The 20,278-nt window shown below is 43.2% G+C and overlaps 1 protein-coding gene across 1 annotated transcript; it reads right to left on the bottom strand.

Annotated features, from left to right (window-relative positions):
- Positions 1 to 226: 226 nt before the first annotated feature.
- mei4 (meiosis-specific, MEI4 homolog) lies at positions 227 to 18,924 on the bottom strand (the record flags this gene model as incomplete). The annotated part of the gene is made up of 5 exons (XM_083688829.1): positions 227 to 493; positions 11,734 to 11,865; positions 17,152 to 17,693; positions 18,346 to 18,591; positions 18,888 to 18,924. 5 exons carry the CDS (start codon positions 18,922 to 18,924, stop codon positions 227 to 229), a joined length of 1,224 nt encoding a protein of 407 aa, XP_083544955.1.
- Between the last annotated feature and the right edge of the window lie 1,354 nt (positions 18,925 to 20,278).

Genomic DNA, 20,278 nt, shown 5'->3' with positions numbered 1-20,278 from the left:
CCTCGACCATGACACTAGACTTTTTAAGAGGTGCTTCGATGAATAAGGCATGGAACCACCTCATTATCCATTCTTGTCAAGTCCTGTCTTTGATTCCTGCAATGTCAGTCAAGTCTTCCCAGATTGTAACTGCATGACTGGAGGATTTCCTGCAGCCCTAAGAAGTGGAAAGCCTAGAGGAGGAATTACACACGTGTGTGGAATTGTGGTTCTTGGAATGCAGGGTTCAGGTCTGAGTGATGTCAGAAGGGGAGAGGAGAGCCCCTATCCTCCACATGTAGAGAGCAAACAGAGGGAACTCGTCTGAGAGGAGCAGGACACTGCGCTCCAGATGCCTGAGCAGGGCCCTCTGCTCTGGGGGACAGTGGTGCCCTGTCTCCCCTGCCTCGCCTGGTCCCTGTCCACCCTGAAGGAGCTGCTCCAGGACCCAGAACAGGTAGAAGGAGTTCTCATACAAGGCTACTTCAAACTGGTTGGACCTCTCGCTCCCCCCCTGAAAAATACCAATGTCACAAAAAGAATTACGCTCCTGGCTGATGAAGTTAAGGACATATTTCTATTTGTTAGTATTTGATAACTCCACCTGTTCAAAAGGAAAGACGCAAAACAGTTATTTCATTTCACAGGTGTCTACAAAGGGTGTTGTAAGAGTAATTTACAACACTAAGGATCTTCTGGCCAGGCAAAAGTTGGACTCCTGGATGATGTACAGTATGCACGACACAAACACCAATGTGTACTGTTAGTGATAAGCAGATTTTCAGTTGACTATGGTTGTCACTGTGTGTGTGTGTGTGTGTGTGTGTGTGCATGTGTTGTGTTTGTGTGCATGTTTCTGTGTGCATGTGTCAGTGTGTGTGTGTGTGTGTGTGTGTGTGTGTGTGTGTGTGTGTATGTGTGTGTGTGTGTGTGTGTGTGTGTGTCACAGAGCACAACAGCATCCAGATGGCTGTCAGGTGCTCCTCCAGGCTAAGGCCTCCAGAGGGCTTACAGGATGTGACATACTTCCTCCCCAACTCAGACCCGCCAGGATTCGATCAAGTGCAGCTCCTCTCTCTGTGGTGCTAATGCACCACTTTCAAAATGGCTGCCTCAAAACTTTCTGAACAAGTTTCAGAAGGTCTTGTCACATCTCCGGTAGCACTCCTAAGAGGCTAAATCCCCCACCCATAATAATATATGATCGAGTGTCTACAAGATAGGAGCTTATACATATTTCATAAAGCTATCTATTTTCCCCAGTAGCATATAGATGACTGCTACAACCCTGTTAGATCATACAAAACAAGATTGTGGATTCAGTTATGGATACCTTAGTGGTGTAGTCTTTAATATTGCAACAGATTTGTACATGAAAATGTAGAGTCCTAAAACAAACCTCTATTAGTAGGGCATTGTGCGGTTTTCTCTCCCCTTAAGGACTGAGGTCAGAAGGTAGCCTCAATATCCCACTATTACAATACATTAAACTTTTTAATGAGCTCAGCAATCCCACCTAGGAGAATACAACCAAACAATCACAATAGCCTGAACAACAGTCATTACTTGCAGGACTGCAGGACAACTGAAAAAATATGCTGAGAGGACAAACCAAACTGGTAAACATTCCAAGTGAGCTAGCCAGAATCCTGCAGGTAGAAGTGTCCTGGGGAAAGAAATCTGCACAAACGCTGTCAGAAACAAACAGACTTACTAAAAACAACTTCCTACTCATTCGCCACCTTTAGGCTGAACACTAGGCTTGATCTGTAGTGCAGAACACACAGCATGTTCTCTGTTTGGAGACTAGTGCACTAGTGCACCCGCAGCTGAGCAAACTTAATAGTGCATATAAATGTTTCTAAATGTGACTTCAAACCAAAAAGTAACTAACGGTTTATATCATGTTCTCATGTTTTTGTAATATAACAAGAAGCAGTCCCATAGACTATGACTGCATGATAGCCTAGCCAAACAATGGGAGGGTGCAGTACATGTCACACGCCTACCTCTATACCCCACCAAAGTCCCCAAAAAGTCCCCAAAATATCCCCAAGGTCCCAGGTCAGGGTAGGACCTTGGGTCCATGGCCCTGGGCTTTTTTGGGCGGTTCCTCAGAGGTGGAAACAAGTGAGCTAGCCAGGATCCTGCAGGTAGAAGTGTCCTGGGGAAAGAAATCTGTACAAACGCAGTCAGAAACAAACAAACAAACTTACTAAAAACAACTTCCTACTCTTTGGCCACCTTTAGGCTGAACACTAGGCTTGATCTGTACACACAGCCTGTTCCCTGTTTGGAGACTAGTGCACTACAGTTCTGCCCCAAATGAGTGGGAGCGAGTGAGTGAGTGCTGGAGGCAGGGAAAGTGTGAGTGAGTGATTGAGCGTGGCTCCACTGGAAGTAAAAGTCTGGGGTCCCTGCTGCTCTGGTGAGCACTCTCCTGGGGTTCTGACAGAAGGGCCATGCTTCCTGCCTCTCAGCCAGTGCAGGGCTGTTGAGAGGCCCTCTCTCCAGTACGGGCCACATGTATCTGTCTGTAGGGATCCTTATGTGCTCCCAAACTTGATAGCATCAGAGGACTGCGATAATGAAGTGAGCCCTGAATGGAATTTAATCGGCCATTTGATTAGACCTGGGGCTCGTTACCGCTCAGACACTCAGACTCTGATTGGAAAGCTAGCTATCACAATCGGAGACAGGGCGAGATACTGTTGAGAGAGTAGAGTAGAGAGAGAAAGAAAGGGTGTGTGTGTGTGTGTGTGTGTGTGTGTGTGTGTGTGAGTGAGAGAGAGAGAGAGAAAGAGAGAGAGAGAAACAACACATAATAAAGCATAATGATGACAGACAGAGTGACCTCCTCGGGCCTACGAGGAGAAGAAAGTCAGGGTGTGGAGGGGAGAAGAAGAGCAGGAGCAGGAATAAGAACAGGAGAGGGAAAATAAAGAGCCCTCCTCCAAAGCTGGCCTGCTCACTCTTGCTCTGCTCACTCACAATACAATGGCCAGGCAGCGGGCCTCCTATTAACTCATACACAGTTGGGTACTTCCAGTTGGATCTCTCCCTCAGTTCTGCTTCTTTTTTTATACCCTCAATTTAAGAGAACCACAGCGGTGGCCTGCACTCAGTAACACTCAATAGCACTCACATAAATCAACCTTCCTAATCTAATGTGCCTGTGACCGCAATTCGACATTTAGAATAGCATTATAAATAAATGACTGAATGATAAACAGGCAGAGAATGATGAATAGGTATGAACGTTGTATGGTGGTTGGAAAGTGTTGTGGCCTGCTAGGAGTGAATGTACAGCAATATGGGACTGATATAATATAATAATATAATAATATAAAAGTAATATTTCCACTACTCTATGTGTAGACAGCTAAAATCAATATGAAAGAGACCGCCCCTCTCTGGATTCGCAGATGCACAGCAAAAAAGGACCACAATCATCAGAATGACAAAAGTTCATCCCTGTGGCTGCCGTTCAATAAAAAAATCATCCCATAATCTTCATATTAAATGAAATGTCACAAAAAACTGGCAGCTCTAGGCCTATAGGAGGGTTGCTTTTCCAAACTCCTGAGTTCGATTCAGGTTAGGAGATTGCTAAGCCTCGTAAATCTAATAGCCAAGGAGTCACAATAAAGACAAATCAAGTTCCATTGTTTCAGCAGCAAAGGGAAGATAATACCACATTTTCAAATTAGGCTAAACATTTGAACACACTAAAATGTCAATAATTTGAATATCTCCATCAATATCATGAAACCAATGAAGAGAATCACTCATATCCACTATCAAACATATCAATGATCTCCACAGGAAGAGTTAAACTACACACCATGGTCTGAAAATGAATCAAAATATGTTTATAGAATAGGTCGAAATCTCTGAACAAAACAGAAGAAACACAGCAGCTGCTGCCTAAAAGATGGCTTTTCATGACAGTTGGCTTTTTTTGCAATCACTTGCTATATCATCATGAGGCCTGTGAAGCTTTGGAGTGGAGAGCAGATAATGAATAGAATGCTTTCTGATATCCATCTGACTGAGGGCTATTGTAGTGTGCAGTGTGGGGAACATGAACACAGAGCACTAGTCCAGGAAAGAAAACAAGTCCCTGGAATTGATTCTTTCTGCCCCAGAGAAGCTATGTTGTGCTGTTTTCATACCATCTCTTTTGAGGCAGTGCACTGACAATATGCTGATTTATCAGACAGCAAATCGATCTAATCTAGTCCGCGAGTGTATTCTCTGAGTGCTATCTGACGGCATCTTGACTGCTTTTTGTGGGAGTACATTGACTTTTTGTTAAGACAGGATCACACAAAAAGAAACCCACCCAGTTCCTCGAGCTGTCTCAGAATGACCACAGCCAAAATCCATTTCACCCTCCCCCCCAAAAAAAGGCAATCGATACACTGTATATGTTTTTGGGAAAGTGTCTCTTGAAGGTCTATGACGGAGCGAGCCCACCCACAGGCTCGATGCATTGTCACTTATACCCATGCTGAGGAGCCATCTACAACAGACACCAACCTTCACAGGGTTGTTATTACAAGTGCCCTCTGGGTTGGAGTTGCAATATTCAGGCAATTTTACAAACCCTGGGCTTGATAAAATAGAAAATGCCACGGGCTACAGACACGGCCCGCCATTGTCCTGACACCACAGCCCTTTTCCTCATTCCTCTCCTCAGACTGTCCTTGGCCTTCTCTGCTCTATTTGCCAGCCGGTTTTCCCATTATCACAGAGGAGTCCGTTTGCCCGCCACAGCGTCAGCAGCGGCCCCCCGGTCCAGCAGCTCGCAGGCAGCCAGGACGGGACACACTGCCACTAGAGCCCTGATTCATGTCAGCACAGCCACTAAACCAATGACATATAGAGGAGATCTCACTCTGAGTGCAGGGGGGGATGCTAATGGCATGGGGCTACTGGTGAGTAGAAAGAAAGGGCAGGTCTGTGCTGTTTGTTCCCCACTCTTTGGAGGCCTTTTACATGCACTGAGCCATCTAACAACACTGAAGTACCACAGTCTGCTAAAGAGCAAGAACACATGCAAAGAGAAGAACACAAGCTGTCTAACATGACAGAAACCGTTAGCTGAATGTACGCCTTTCTCAAGGACAGATTTGCTTGCTTGACTTGTAATCCCAAATGTAATCCAAATCTTTAATTCAAGTGACTATGTTATTTAACATGGCTCGCCTGTGAAGATAAAGCAGTGGGGAATTCACTTAAAATAAAGGTCTGTGCTTGTACTTGTGTATATCCCTAGAGTCTGTGGCCTGCCTGCCTGCCTGCCACAGATTTGTTTGCTCCAGTGCTCAATCGCGGTGCGTGTGACGGCAGATCGCCACAGTCAGGCGCGACGGGAACCTTTTACCACGGCCACAGTGTCTCTCCTGGCTTTGTCTAATATGACTTTGATCAAACAGCTTAATTTCCCTCTCGGTTAGAGGTCTAATGTGATCTATGTGCTTTGAGGGGAGGAGGACGACTTTGATCCCAGCTATTTAATGGTCCCCCAATCCCTCTGCCACTGCTCTTAATCTGATCGTTCTTCAAATCTGCCACGACAAATCAGGCGCTGGCAAGACGCAAAAACTAGGAGACTGGAGAGTGAGAGTGGCAGCAGTTGGTTCCACACAGAACAACAACCTCTGGTGAATGTAGGCAGATATGTAATGACAGATCAGGCTCAAACAGAAATGCCAGGAATAATAATAAGCTTCACCATGATGAAGTGCTGGGAGCCATTGCTCAAGTTCCCCCCATGCTGCCTTGTAGGCCTGCAATTTACACAGGGGCTTCAGCTAAGAAAAATAATGTCTGCATTCAATATATGCTTTAATGCATCTGTGCAAGCAAGCGCGCATGCATATAAACTCTCCCCACTCTCTCTTATCCACAGGGGCACTCTGCACCAGATAAATTGGTAGATTACGATTATGCTTTTGGAGCTATAAAAGTTTGATATCCTCATGAACAGTCTAGTTTGGTACATTTTTCTTTCAATTTTCCTCCCATGCATTTTACCCACAAGCGGATAGCTCTTCCTTACTGGTGTTAGGAGGACCCAGTCATATCTTGTGGATGTGGTTGAGATGGGGATATCTAGCCTACTGCATAGATCATCCAGCAGATCTCTGTGATCCAACAGGGCTATAAACAGTCTGAATGGTATGCTATCTCCACTTTTCACTTACCGCTGACTCTGAAAATGACTGACCTATCTCTATGGTTCATACAGTACAGAGTTATACAGTGTGCAAAATAACAAAAATGATGACCTAAACATTCGTTTTTTTCCTGGTAGGGTAATGTACTGTGCATGAGTGCTCTGTCTTTTTATAAATGAGGAAGGTCTAGCGGGACACCCTTTTGGAGTGTGTGTGTGTGTGTGTGTGTGTGTGTGTGTGTGTGTGTGTGTGAGTGAGATACTGTAGAGAGAGCAGAGAGTAGAGAGTAAGAAAGAGAGAGAGAGAGAGAGAGAGAGAGAGAGAGAGAGAGAGAGAGAGAGAGATATTTGTCCTGACCAACCTCATTGCTGTGAACCCAGGGAAGTCAGTGTGTCCCTCAGAGAGCCTGTATAAATATCCAAATGCATTGGGGGCACGGTGTGTCCTGAGCGGGGTCCTGACTCTCTTACTAATGGAGTACGGGAGAGCAGGCGTCACATGCCGTCACTGCAACTAGTGGCATATGGAAGGCAGTGTGTTTCTCAGCTGAGATCTCTTACAGAACGCCTTCAGGCTGTCATGGTGACATGCAGGGGATGTTGTGAGGATGAGAATGTGCTTTAGGCATGGGGTCCTACAGAGAAATGTCATTGGAATGTCTTATTGTGCCCATGTCTCCGAAAGAGTCAATAATCTAACTGACAATTATACTCTACTTTGAGTGTGCATCATTCCTTCCCATCTCAGCGAGATCCTGTCAAGAAGGAACAAAACGTGGTATTCTAGGAACACTGGTATTATAAATGGGGTTCTACAAAAGGCTTCGGCTAAGAATGTGTTTGAAACACAGAGATCTAAATGACATTCAGGATGAGAAGTAAGGGATCTACAGATGGACAGCTTAAAAAAAAAAGTTCCCTTGAAAAAAAAGGTTCCCTTGAGCGTGGAAGCAATTTCTAGAGCCAAACAGAACAAATTTGCCTGCTGTTGCCCTTTACAATGTCAGCCATCTACCCTAGCTTTGCCATGACAACTGAGCTCTACATGTTTGATAAATCCCATTCATCATCCTAGAGACAAACTTCATATCATCAAGAGCAGTCATCCATGACAATCCTTCCCAAGACTGGGCTAGCATACTGACTCTAATTAAGACAATAAAATACACCAGTTTGTTAAGTCTCAGGCCTGGTAGATCATGTTTAAAGACTCTGGGACTGACTATGCCCCCAGTGCTAGTCAGAGAAGAAAAATACCCACTGGCAATTAGTGTGCCTAATAGTTACACAATGACGAAGTGTGATGAATTGCTTCATTTATAGCCACGGAACAACAAAACATGGTTTGAATTCGACAGAGACCAGGACTAATTTACTGAGGTTGCATAGTGATGCCACATTGTATTTTTTACTGCCCAGTGTTTTAGTGTTATTGCAGGAGGATAAGTGTTCTGTCTGTGACTGTTCGTCCTGTGGGGTTGTGGTGGGTACTGTGTGCTCATGCCCTATGACAGAGAAACACAGGGCCCAGATGGTAGGGCTTATCTGTATGCTGCACTAATCCAAGGGCGATGGCAACCAGCCACTGAGGCACACAGGTCTCATGTCCAACAGACAGACAGCCCTCTGCAGCACCCCCAAACATGCAGCTTAGATTTAATCACACACTGACTGCTGAGAGCATATTCAACCCTTAATTGCTAGAAAATAGTGCTGAATGGTGCTGAACCGTTCTTTAAATGGTTCACAGCCTAAAGTGCATTTCAGTATCTTTGATACTGATAATTACAATGTCCATTGGGCAACAATTATCCTTTCCGTTCTGAAAATCCTACTCCAGCAAAGTGGATGATTAAAGCACTTTCAAGCCAAAACAGTTCTCCAGTCCCTCATACCTTTACCTGCCTTGTTTCTGAGTTACCACAGGAAGGGCCCTGCGGACAGATGGAGATCCCTGCCTCTTCTCTCATGGCTGGGTGGTGGTGGAGAGGGTGGGAATGGGAATAGGAGTGGGGGTGAGGTGCACCAGCTGTGTTAGACTGACAGTCCCCGCCGTCCCTGAGGAGTAGCCTCAAAAGTGTTACTAGAGTGTGTGAGGCTAGAGGGGCTGATTAGGAAACCATATGGTTCTGTCACCCCATGTGAAGGGTTAACAGAATCTAAATGTTCACATAAATCACTGCCGACGAGACGCTAAAAATATACCTCATCCGACAGGTGTGACTGTAGTGCAGACAGACTCACATGGGAAGAGAGAACAGGGACTCAGGGACACACAGGGAAAATGTCCCGGGTTCGAGCTAGCTTCCACTCTTCTCCCTGCACACAGTCGGCTATACGTTGTCAAGCAATGAGGGAGAAATGGAAAAAAACAAACAAGTATTCCATTTTCTTGATTTCACACGGGGCTTTTATCTTTGGGTTTGTGAAATTATTCAAACAAACTGCCTCCTCATTGGAACAGTGTGGTCTTAGGAGACTCACGCAATCAAACTCAGGCTTCCAGCAGCAATACAACCAACCTATCTCCAGTGGGAAGTGCAAATCAGCAGCCTGCGGCTCCCTCCCTATTGTAATAATGTATTATTGTATGGAGCATACTCTGCACCTCACATTAGCTGTCCTAGGGTTTTTTCACCATTTTATGCAAACCTTCAACAACACAGATAAGCTTGTATGCCAGATGAAGCCCATGGCTGTGTAGTAAGACAGTGCTGATGCATGCTTACAGACCAAACAAGGCCCTCCTCTGAGAGAGTGTTAGTCTTCAGAATAAACATCATAGAGACTTTCATACTCTGCTGAGAGGTTCTAATTAGACCAGACTTGTGTCTAAAAAGTCCTCACATGATACAAGTCTTCAAAAGCGATTTAGCCACCCCTTCTTCTGCACTGACAACTTGTCGATTGAGGCAGCTGCACAGTAGGCTGCTGGGGAGGGGGGGGGGGTCAAGTACACACATTTATCCAGGGGCGAAATGGCTTCAAAGTGCATTAAAATGTCAAGCCTTCATGTAAGAGAGGTCTGAGGCAACACAATTACAGGTCATCTGAATACATTAGACCAGATGACAGTGGTCGGCCCCAATCTGTTCATGGTAGATTAATTCTTCAGTGCATTCTCTAAATGCTCTTATTAGCTCTGGCCTGCTACACAAGGACAATTATAGCTGTGCAGAAAGTACACATTATCGTACATACTATCATCAGCACTTACAGCAGACAACAGGTACTAAAGCTAATTGCTTGAGCTTCGCTCCCAGACATCCTGTATAACGATGTGATCCTCCCATTCACTTGGTGCATTTGTTGCGTTTGGCTTGAGGCTTGATGAGGGGCTGTTCCAGGGGAGGCTGGTGGAAGTAATGGATGGAATGGAATAAGGAAAGGTATCAAACATGTCTATTCCATGCACTACAATGAGCCTGTCGTCCAATTTCTACCTCCACCAGCCTCCACTGGGCTGTTCTAAAGGGAGGGGGAAAGACACGCAAACATGCATGACTGGCTCCCTACAGCGGGAGTGGAGCGCGACAGGAGGGGAGAATAATCTGCTTTCCTCTCCTATACACACATATCAATTTCACAGGACCCCTGGCGGCTGAGCTTTCTGCACAGACTGCTTCCCAGAGGAGACTGGCCAGTTAAACATCTCTTCCCCTCACCATGCTTTTAGGCACAAAGCTCTGAGGACCTAGGAGAAAGGATACTGGCTGGAGCCCACATTGGCTTTTATGTAAAGGCATTTACTAATCAAATTTGTCGAAACTCATTTCCTCTACTTTTTCTGTCGTGACACCTGTTGCTTAAGAGGATTTTTAAAGGTCTTCCACAGACAGGGCAGAACGCAGTAGTGACGGCTTCTTTCTCTATGTACTGTATGTCTGTATGTGTACGCAGGGCTCTCTCCAAAGAATCGAAGAGTGGCACTGCGCCACGCTGTGAACTTGCTGGTGCCACTATGTGAAGATTTCAAGGCAAATTAAACGATATGTATTTAGTAATGATAGAGTAACTATTTAGTTGTTAAAAACAAAAGCGAAAGTGAAAGCGTTAGAATGTTCCTCAGTGAATTTTAGCAGTATTTTTCGTGCATTTTGTCCTGAATAAAAGCTGGATTTTGATAATGCAATCCAGTGCCACACTGCTCAAAAATCCTGTGGAGAACCCTGGTATGTGTACATGCATATGTGTTTATAGTGCTTAATCTCCATAAGTATGTCTAGTAGCCTTCATACTCTAGCAGATTCTCCTTGTCCGGAGCTCAAGAATTCTGACTGTCGGCCTCGCCACACTAGCACAACGGAGGACCTTGGCGGACCTTTGTTTGTATAACAACAGCTCTGGCGGATAGAGGACCCGGCTTCGCTCTGGAAAAGTGAAACTGAGACTTCTCTAAATTTCACAGGCAGAGTAGGGACAGACTGATAGGTTTTATTATTTTCTAATTTCTATCATTTTTGAATACTAGCATTTTACCATTTAATCACTCTGCCTGTAATGCTGCAATGTTTTAAGCCATCATTAAAGAATTTAACCTGCATTTAAAGGAACAGTTTTCTCAATTTTAATTCTTAATTATTATTTTTTTATTATTATTATTTATTTTTTATTTTTATATTTTTAGTCATTCCATCCCTCATAAGCCTTTTTACCTCCTCCTGGTAACATAAAATATTATAGACTACTGTGCATAATACATCTTAGGATCTGAAGGGTTATATCTGGCCCCTTATTACCTCCTTTGGGTAAATTATCCTTACCGATAAACCCTTTATCCGCAACCACACCAACTGGCACTCATATCAGATTAGAGCGGTCGTTAACCATAGAGACTACCCACTTCTGTGCACAGTTTTTAGGTTTGGGGTGATTTTTCAGTGCAGCTGAGGTGGGTAGAGGAAGATATGGGAGGAACTATGGGATGTAGACCGTTAACAGCGGAGTGAATCTAATCGACACCAACCTACATAGGACCAGTCAGCATCTGACAGGGTAAGACCCCTCAGGCTGAGGATCCATAACCTGTTATCTGAGGGTTGGTCGGGGGTTCTGTACAGAGCCTAAATTCCCGGGAGACAACATAAGTAGATATTTTTTTTAATACTACTGCACATACTGTACATACTTGTTTATACTGTTTATACGGCATTCCATATTTATATTTATTCTGCATCTACCTCATGTTACTGTTAATACATATATACTGCTAGACTGCATTACCCATACAGCTTATATGCTGCTACACTGCTCATACTGTAACTATTTATTCTGCTATAATGCTACTGCTACTCACATACTGCTATACTGCACTGCTATATTATACTGCTTATATTATACTATATTATACTGCACTACTACTGATCATATATTGCACTACCTGTAAATACTGTTCATTGCACTTTCTGCTATTTTGCACTTCTGGTTAGACGCTAACTGCATTTCGTTGTCTCTGTACTTGTACTCTGCACAATGACAATAAAGTTGAATCTAATCTAATCTAGATGCTTTCATTCCTCCTCTAAACTGTTCCATGCATCCTCCCACCCCTGCTTTGCTCCAACCCTTACCTGGCAGGTGTGCCAGAAGTGGTCTGCCAGGCGGTTGATCTCAGAGAGGACATGATGGATGAGGAAAGACTTGAGCAAGCTGCTCCCTCCCAGGTGGATCAAACACTCTGTCACCTTCTCCTGCACCTGGACCTGTGGGAGGACAGAGGAACATGTGTTAACACAGCACACTATAACACTCAAATCCCCCCTGTACCCTGAGCGCGTTGCTGATCCTAACAGGGTGAAACAAACATGAACACAGGCCAGTGAGTTTACTTGTGTCAGCTACAACAGTTACACTTACAGTTTCTTCACAATACACCAAAGAGCAGTTTGTTTGGTTTGCAACAGACATGGGGGAATTGTTGGGAAAAAACATGGACGTGTGGCGCGTCGCTACCAAGATTGCAGTGGTAACACTGCAAGTTGCACCATCCCCTTATCCAGCTCTACATTAGACTGTCCAATCAAGGCAGGAGGCTTTGGGACTGATGGTGAAGAGATGAAGAACATGCTAAATGCAATGCAACAACAAAGCTGTGATATTGTCAAATGGATTCCCTCTGTTCACTACATACGCTTTTCATTTGCATACATTTGGCTTCGATGTCTGATCAGTGGTAACCAAGCATATTCTAACAATTTGTTTGGAACGGCAAAGAATGACACATACAACGGCACCTACAGCAATATCATTCTATGTGTATGTTGTTATTCTGTTATCTTTAGTATACATAGTATTTTGTCTACATTATGAGTACAAAGGTATAGGGAAATAACATAGGCCTACTGAATAAGATTGTATTTAAGTAATAGCTTATACAGTACTGTACGTCTCTGTGCATTTGAAAACGAGGACTATCCATTGAAATAGTTGAATACTGAACTTTACTTGGAGAATGGTCTCACAGCAATATTGCCATTCTAAGAAAGACACAAAATAGTGCTAGGTATCTTGGCGGTCATGTTTTCAGAACAAGAAAAGGGCTTGAGAGACAATGTACATGAGAGCTGGGCAATAAACGCTCTGTCTCAGAGAAAAGGAGGCCAGGATAATAAGGTAGGAGGCTTAGCTAAGCGAACAGACCGAAAACTAAACTGTGTTTTATTCTCAAAGGTTATTACATGAAATAGGCTTACGTTTGAGTCTTTTTCAACAGGATAGTGACATTTGAATGACGCCGCTTGGGAGTCAGGATGTGCAATTTCATTGTCTGGGCATTTCATCTTGGCCAATCTCCCGTCGGACTGGACTGTCTCTTCTGGTCCTCACTCACAACATGGCTAGAGCCATTACATTCCAGGCAGGGCCAGCGATCCACTCTGCCAGAAGAGCCTCGGCATGGCTATCATCACTGATGGGGCTTCAGAAGGATCATTTAGGCTACTTTTATCACTTCTCAAGAAGGGATTCAAGCCCAGATGGCGTGGAAGCCTATTCTATGTTGTAGCCTGTTGAGAGCACCTCTGTCTTGTATCATCACAATATTAACTGTCCTCCTCAAAGTTCCTTCGGAACCTTTGGATGAGACATTAAACCAAGGTTGTGACTCCCTAAAGATCCTATGGCACTTAGCGCCAGAGTGGGCGTGTTAACGCTGGTGTTCTGGCAATCCAGCCTTCATGGCCACCTAATCACCCCTGACTCCTAATTGGCACGATTCTGGTGCATAATGATGTTACACATTGGTTGTGATGAGGTCAGTTTTCCACTTTACAATGTGAGCGCTTTGGGTGTGTATGCTGATTCTCACTCAAAATGATCCATGTATTTGGAGACAAGACGTTTGACATACAGATAATTACACAGTAGGCCTAATACAGGCCAAGGGACTTAAACGAGCAAGGACTTCCTTTATGCCTCATCCGAGGATGCCGTTAATTAACGAACACAACGACTGTGCTTGTAAACGCACTTCACTCATCCACAGTACGGCACAGCAACTCTCTGAACAACATACGTGGATTTTGAGCCACCTTGCATGAGCCAGCAATAGGACGGATCTGGAATAATTTCCTGGATTTAAATTGAAATATAATTGAACTTAATCAAATGTAATTAAATGAGGGGTAAAAATAAAGCCACAGTACTGATGGATCCTGCTATTTCCACGGCCACCACTATAAATGACATCAACAACTGGCATCAGTGTAAACCAGAGGAGACTGCTCCAATTACACTAATTACAGGATGGACCTGAAAATCATTTAGACATCTCATTCTCCTTCATCTCCGAAAATATGTATCAGGGTTACTCTTTCTCAAATGGCATTGCTATAGTGTCATTGCTATAGTGTCATTGCTACATAGCTCCTGGAATGGAATGGAATGGGACTGAATAATGCGACACCTTCCATCCATGGTGAAGATGATCACCTCGTAACTGTGGAACAGCAAAACTATTAGCAGTGACTAAGCCATTACACACACCAGGACCAACTGTGTGAGCAGCCCTCCGAGTCATTTGCATGGAAACAGGCTGACTGCTGTTTCGTGCATAAAATCAACTTGATACAGGCAGCTGGGGCAAAATTACCTGGCTAATGACTGTATTCACTAGCAGTTCAGTCAGGTATGACGAGAGTACAGTACCATTGTTTTTTTATTACTTTATTAAGCAGTGGATTTCTGGATGGCAAATATGATGTACCTAAAGCAGTCTCAGTCAGCCAGGACCTGTATTTCTCTATTATGCTGTTCTGGCAGTCTTGCTCTCTTGTCGCATAGCTACAGCCCAATTTTAGGAGCCTGTGATTCATACATGCGGGACGGTGCCCTTCCACTCAATCACAGCCAAGAAAATGGCACGTCATGCAAAAGAGAGTTATTGCATGCAAGCTGTCTTACCGCCATATTTTAAGCTGGACATTACTGGACCAGAGGAGCCTCTATAACACTGGATGCACTAAGCCTAGCTGGCTAGGGAAACGTGAATACGAAAGCATTTCATATAATTGGTTCTCAGTCAGGGGGTTCCGTTAAAGGTGCAATCTGTATTAAAAACATGAAAGTAATTGGCAGATTCATTGTTTCAGTTAGAAGTAGTTTGCTGTTAGGGGGGGGGGGGGGAGAACGAGACACTATTCTGAATTGTCATTGCAATTCCAATTGCAGTGAAAGGAGGGTGCAATCCTGCATATGGTGCCTTTAACAAAAGTCATCTTGTTACATTACAATATTACTTTGCATGGAAAGTACTATATAACATACTACACTTAATTAACACTTTTTTATGCTGACCAGTCAGCAAGGCCTACCAATATATCCAATATAGGCCTACCTGTATCAAGTGAGCCAAGGTGTAGATTTTCCTTTAGTACTTCTGATTTTCACCATTGTTTGATCGAGTTTGTTTGACTTACATGAATTCTTGATGATACGTAATGGAGCACACATGCCTAAAGAGTAGTCCAGGAATGGTCAAGGAATGTAACAAGAGGGTTGCTAGTCAATAGCAATTTCCGTTAGCGGTTGGTGTTAGGCTATTCTCTATGGAAAATGCTAACAGTGCCCTCTCTTTCCTACTTGCTTTCTTTGGTCATGTTGACAGATTACGATTTATTTGACTGGAAACCCTGTTCTCAGTGGACACTTCCCATTTGCAATGACAGTAGCAATAAATCTATTAGTCAGTGGTCCTATATTGCAGATCAACTCAACCATGCTGGACCACTTCCCATCTAGGCGTTTGCTGGGGTCGGCCTAAGTGATATGGCAAGACACGTTTGACAGAGATCATTTGACACAGTGGCCTATTTGAAAAGTAGCCTAATTTGAACTGCAAGCTGCAGAAGAAATTTGTGTTTCTATTAACATAAATTAAAGTGTTTCTCCTGATTAATGGTATTTTTATTCATATAGCATAATCAAAAACATCTTACAGTGAATGTTGCTCGTAATTTTCATAAAGCTAATTAGGCTTAGGCTATATCAACTCCCAACAATGATAAAAAATATATATATTACACTCTTCTTACAGATTTTGAGTGAGGAGGGTCTCCTCTAGACAAACAAATCCTATTCCAAAACTTTTAAAGCCAGTTGATTTGATCCACAGAGACAAGGGGAGGAGGCATTTACAATATCATATCACCCTTCATCACTGGCCTCTGAAGCATATCTGCATTGTCTTGAACAATCAGTTTGAATGGCAGGAAAATACAGTATGGGCACCCTGAGAAGAATTAAGAGTGCTCTCCAAAGTCACATTGAAAGTCATTATGGAGTTAATTTGCATTCAAGAAAACCGCCTCAAACTGTCGTGTATACAGATGGCGCAGAAAGTGAGTTAGTGTTGGTCGTCGTGGCAGACGCGCCTTGCGGTGACACTAAATTACCAAAACGTGACAAACCTTGACATTCAGCTCACTTCATATCGTTTATATCTACACCCTAGACTGGCAATTTATCTACTATCTTTCAAAATAACTGTAACCTGGAGAAGGTACTGAACATGCAAAGGTATTTCAGGGAATAGACTGTAAACATTGGAACTTCTTTCTGGTTTATTTCAACCACCAGTTGAATTCGTTCATATGCATGTTACTCTCATCACAATGGACTCAGCCTACAGTACATGGAGAACATAGCCTACAGCATATAAGGGTCTAATGGTATTACGATTGCACCAGCAGACTGCAGACCATTTATCTGATTTGGTGCCAGAAATTACCAAATGCCACAGGTCAGCGGCCCTCAGCCTCAAGCATTTTACCATGAACCAGGAATCAAGAGTGACTTCTGGTTCAGGTTTGTGACAACCACTGGGCTAACAACGTATAACCTATTAATCTTAATTCGTAAGGGGACAACATGCCCTTCACAACTAAATAGTGACAGCCTTATTCAACTCTTCTGACATTAAGATGATTGTCTACCTCCTAAAAAGCTAATAAGTATTGGTGCTGCCAGTCATAACTCATGCGTAGGAGAGGGGGTTGGGTCGTTAAAAAGGACATGTTTCTTCTTTTAGATCTCATTCATTTTCCATACTCTCTCTTTCCTTTCTTTTATCACCAGTTCTGAGAGGAGTTTTTAAATGCTAAATGTTTATTTCATTATGAATGAGTCAAGTTCACCAAACTCATCATCACTATCTGCTTTGAATGAAGGTTAACAGCTGGTGACATGAGCACCTATAAACCTCAATGCTACTTGATGATTATCATTTCCGTTTGAGGGCAATGGTTAAAAGCTATTACATATGCTCCGATGCTGGACTGCACAGACTGCAAAGGAATGTCAAGTCATTTTCATGTAACTTTTAGCTATAGTGATCATCTAAATTTAGACTGAAATTGGTCATGACTGACACTTGAAGTAAAAATACTGACATTAGACTGTAGAAAAGATTTGATTTCCTAATAAAATGTCAATATCATGACCAAAACAATCATCAATTTAGTGTTTTTATATTGCCTTGCAATCTCTCTTACCCTGTTGAGCTGGTCATTGTGCAACAATACACCAGTGAGCTCTTTCAGAGAGTCTTCGACGTGTGTCATAAACTGCACAGAGGGCAGTCTGCTGGAGCGCAAGTGGTCCACTGCCTGAGCTGCCACACGAGAAGCCTGGAGGAGTAGAATGTGAGGAGGCAGGGGCCGAGCATCCTTACAGGCTGCCACCACACAAGAAAGCAGCTGGCACACTGAATCTGCCACCACTGACCTGTCCCTGCCCAGGCTGAGCCCTTGATCCTCCAGACCCCCTTCCCCCTCCACCCGGCCCAGGCCACACAGGCTCTGGAGGAACTGCATATGGAAGAGCATTGTCTTCCCCCAAGGGCCTCCCTCACATAGGGTGGAGAAGGGGAACTGGGCGGCAGTGGTTGTGATAGGTGGTAAGGCTGGCTGTGCACTAGTTCCTGCAGAATCCTGAATGGGCAGCAGTGTCTCGGTATTGTTCTCAGTCCCACAGCCAGAGTCCATGTCTGAGTTGAGGGAGCCCATGAGGTCCTGGGAGAGCATGAAGCCATCTCCTGAGGGTTTCACCAAGTCAGATATGAGCTTATTAGTACAACATGTTTTCTCATAATACATAACATGATATTACATGCTACATGGTAACAGCCTCCCATTGTAAGCCTATGTCTATAACTTGTCCATAACATCCTTTTCACCAAATTAGCTTTGTCATTTAAGTACATTCAACATGTCTCTCCTTTTCAAACAATTCACCTTGAGCGATATCATGTGTTTGCTTTTCATGTCAAAGGACCTTGTTTCCAAAGCAACCTTGTATATCCATAATGCTCAATCTCATTATTGTGCAAGATGCTCATTAGCCACAATGCCCCTTGAGTTCAACAACACACCTACTCTGAAAATATCTACTCCACTCCTCATATATTGTGATCTAATTACCACACAAGGCAGACATGCAGAACAGTCCTTCCCTAACTAAAAAAGAGCTACATTTAATGAGCATGAATCCTGCTGTTCATCGATTGGACAAATAAGAAACTTGAAACTATTCCTAATACACAGCTGTGTAACTAAACTAACAGCAGCACCAATGTATAAAGGTCTACTTTCACATTGTGATTGACTTGGGTGACAGTGATTGTGCATATGAGTCACATTTTAGGAGGTGAGCCACTGAAGAGGGGCAGGTGGAATAAGGAGGTCTACCTCTAGTTTCTGCTTCAGTGGTATTCCTTGGCTTTAAGAGCGTCTTGGTGAGTTGGAGCTCTTGTCGCAGTCTCAGTACTTCCTCCTGAAGTCCCTGGGCTTTAGTTTTCCAGGCATGATCCTGGCTCCTAAGTTTGATCGCCAAATGTTCAGCATGTTGCCTGCTACTTTTCCCAGGAGGCCTACTCTTTATTACTGCAACGGCAACGGCAAGTTTAGCGTTCCTGAGACCCCACTCCGCAGTGTCTGTTGATGAAAAGACATAATGTAAACTAGTTAGTTCAGTAGCTCTGTCCATGGCTCTACGATCGAGACCGCTCGAAAACCATAAACTTTGCCATCTATGTTCGAAAGTGAACAGGATAGCAAATTTAGTTTAGCTAATCTGAGTAGAATGGAGCTAGCTAATTAAAGTAGCTAATCAAAGCCACATAGCTACAACATGTATTTATCATAGCTAGCTACAAATTACTAACTTTTTCAATCAATCAGTCAATCAATCAAACAATCAATCAATCAATAAATCAATTTGATTGGCTTACTTTCTGTCTGGGGGCCCCTGTCCGTTTCACGGTCCATCATCAGGTCCAGTTGAACAACCCACCCTCCAGGTTCTGACCCTACCGATGGTGATCCTTCAAGAAAACCTAGAACATAGCTTCATTATATGCTCGTTTTTTCGTTTGTTTTTTTGTTTTTTGTTTAAGTGAAGTGAAATAAGCTGTAGTGAACGTTATATTGATGCCAAGTATTGTGGCTAGCTAGCTAGCAACTTCAATTTAATTAGTATGCGGCCCAGCTGCTCGCGCATCGTGTTTCATTCTGGAGTGCAGGTAATCGCCCCAATCCCAACCACCTCTCAAACTACACCGTAGTACTCCTACTCAGCTGTGAACGTTATGGAGTGGCCTTCACCTACTATGGGCAAGTTTGTATTTTTGTATTTTATCATTGCATTGTATGAATGTGTCTGTACATTTCCCACCATTTCAACCTCTGCAGTTGATTGTATTGTTGATGTGGCAATTGGAGGTGATTAGGCTACAAGATAGTGTGCATGTGCTTTTAACTGGTGTCTCAGAGTCGTTTCCTGTCTGTCTTTTACCAAGATGAATCACAGTTTTAACTGTCAATGCCTGTTATGTTTTTACCTGCTTTGCATGTTTTATTTTAAGTCTCTTGTTAGAGCATGAAATAAGCTCTCTCACATTAGGACAATTATGACGGTTTTTGACAGTGAAATCCTTCTTCTCCCTGCAGGATAGATGAAAGACAAAAGCAGGGACATTCTCATTCTCATTATTCTCGTGGCCTTGTTAATGTTATGACTATTCTCGTAGTCATAACATTATTATTTAAATATATGGGCCTACAACAGAGAACCAATTGGTTATTATGAGGATCAGTAAATAACTTATTCCCAAAAACCTTTTTTTTTTTTTTTTTTTTTTTTTTTTTACAAAATGTTACCGTGCTTGACTGCATCACCTGGGGTTGGGGAGGACTTCATGTCACATTTATGAAAGTAATTTCAGTCTAAGAAAGATGATGGCCCTCTATTTAGTTGAGAATGGTGGCAATTGGCACTTTAAATTCCCAACTGATTGAGAAGCCTTAGCCTATTGGTTTAAACCTCCTTTTTTATTAAAAAAAAAATGCACTTTATATGATGAAGTGATTATAGAGTAGCCTATAGTATAGTGTAAAGAGATATAGTGCACCTACATGGTTTACAACCACCATTGTACAGGACCCCAAGACCAAATTTTATCATGACCTGACCAAATGAGAAGGCACAGCCAGATTAAATGTGGAGTCGAATAAATCTGCAAATATCACAAACAACAACATTCGTAGCCTATCACCTAAATAATGACCCATATACCTTTTTAAAAAAACAAAACAAAAAAAACGAGGTTAAACTTCGCTGAAT

This window comes from Argentina silus, assembly GCF_951799395.1.
Source record: "Argentina silus genome assembly, chromosome: 17".
NCBI classification, from domain to species: Eukaryota; Metazoa; Chordata; class Actinopteri; order Argentiniformes; family Argentinidae; genus Argentina; species Argentina silus.
The sequence above is the reverse complement of the archived record's forward strand: the minus strand, read 5'-3'. Positions and strand labels throughout refer to the sequence as shown.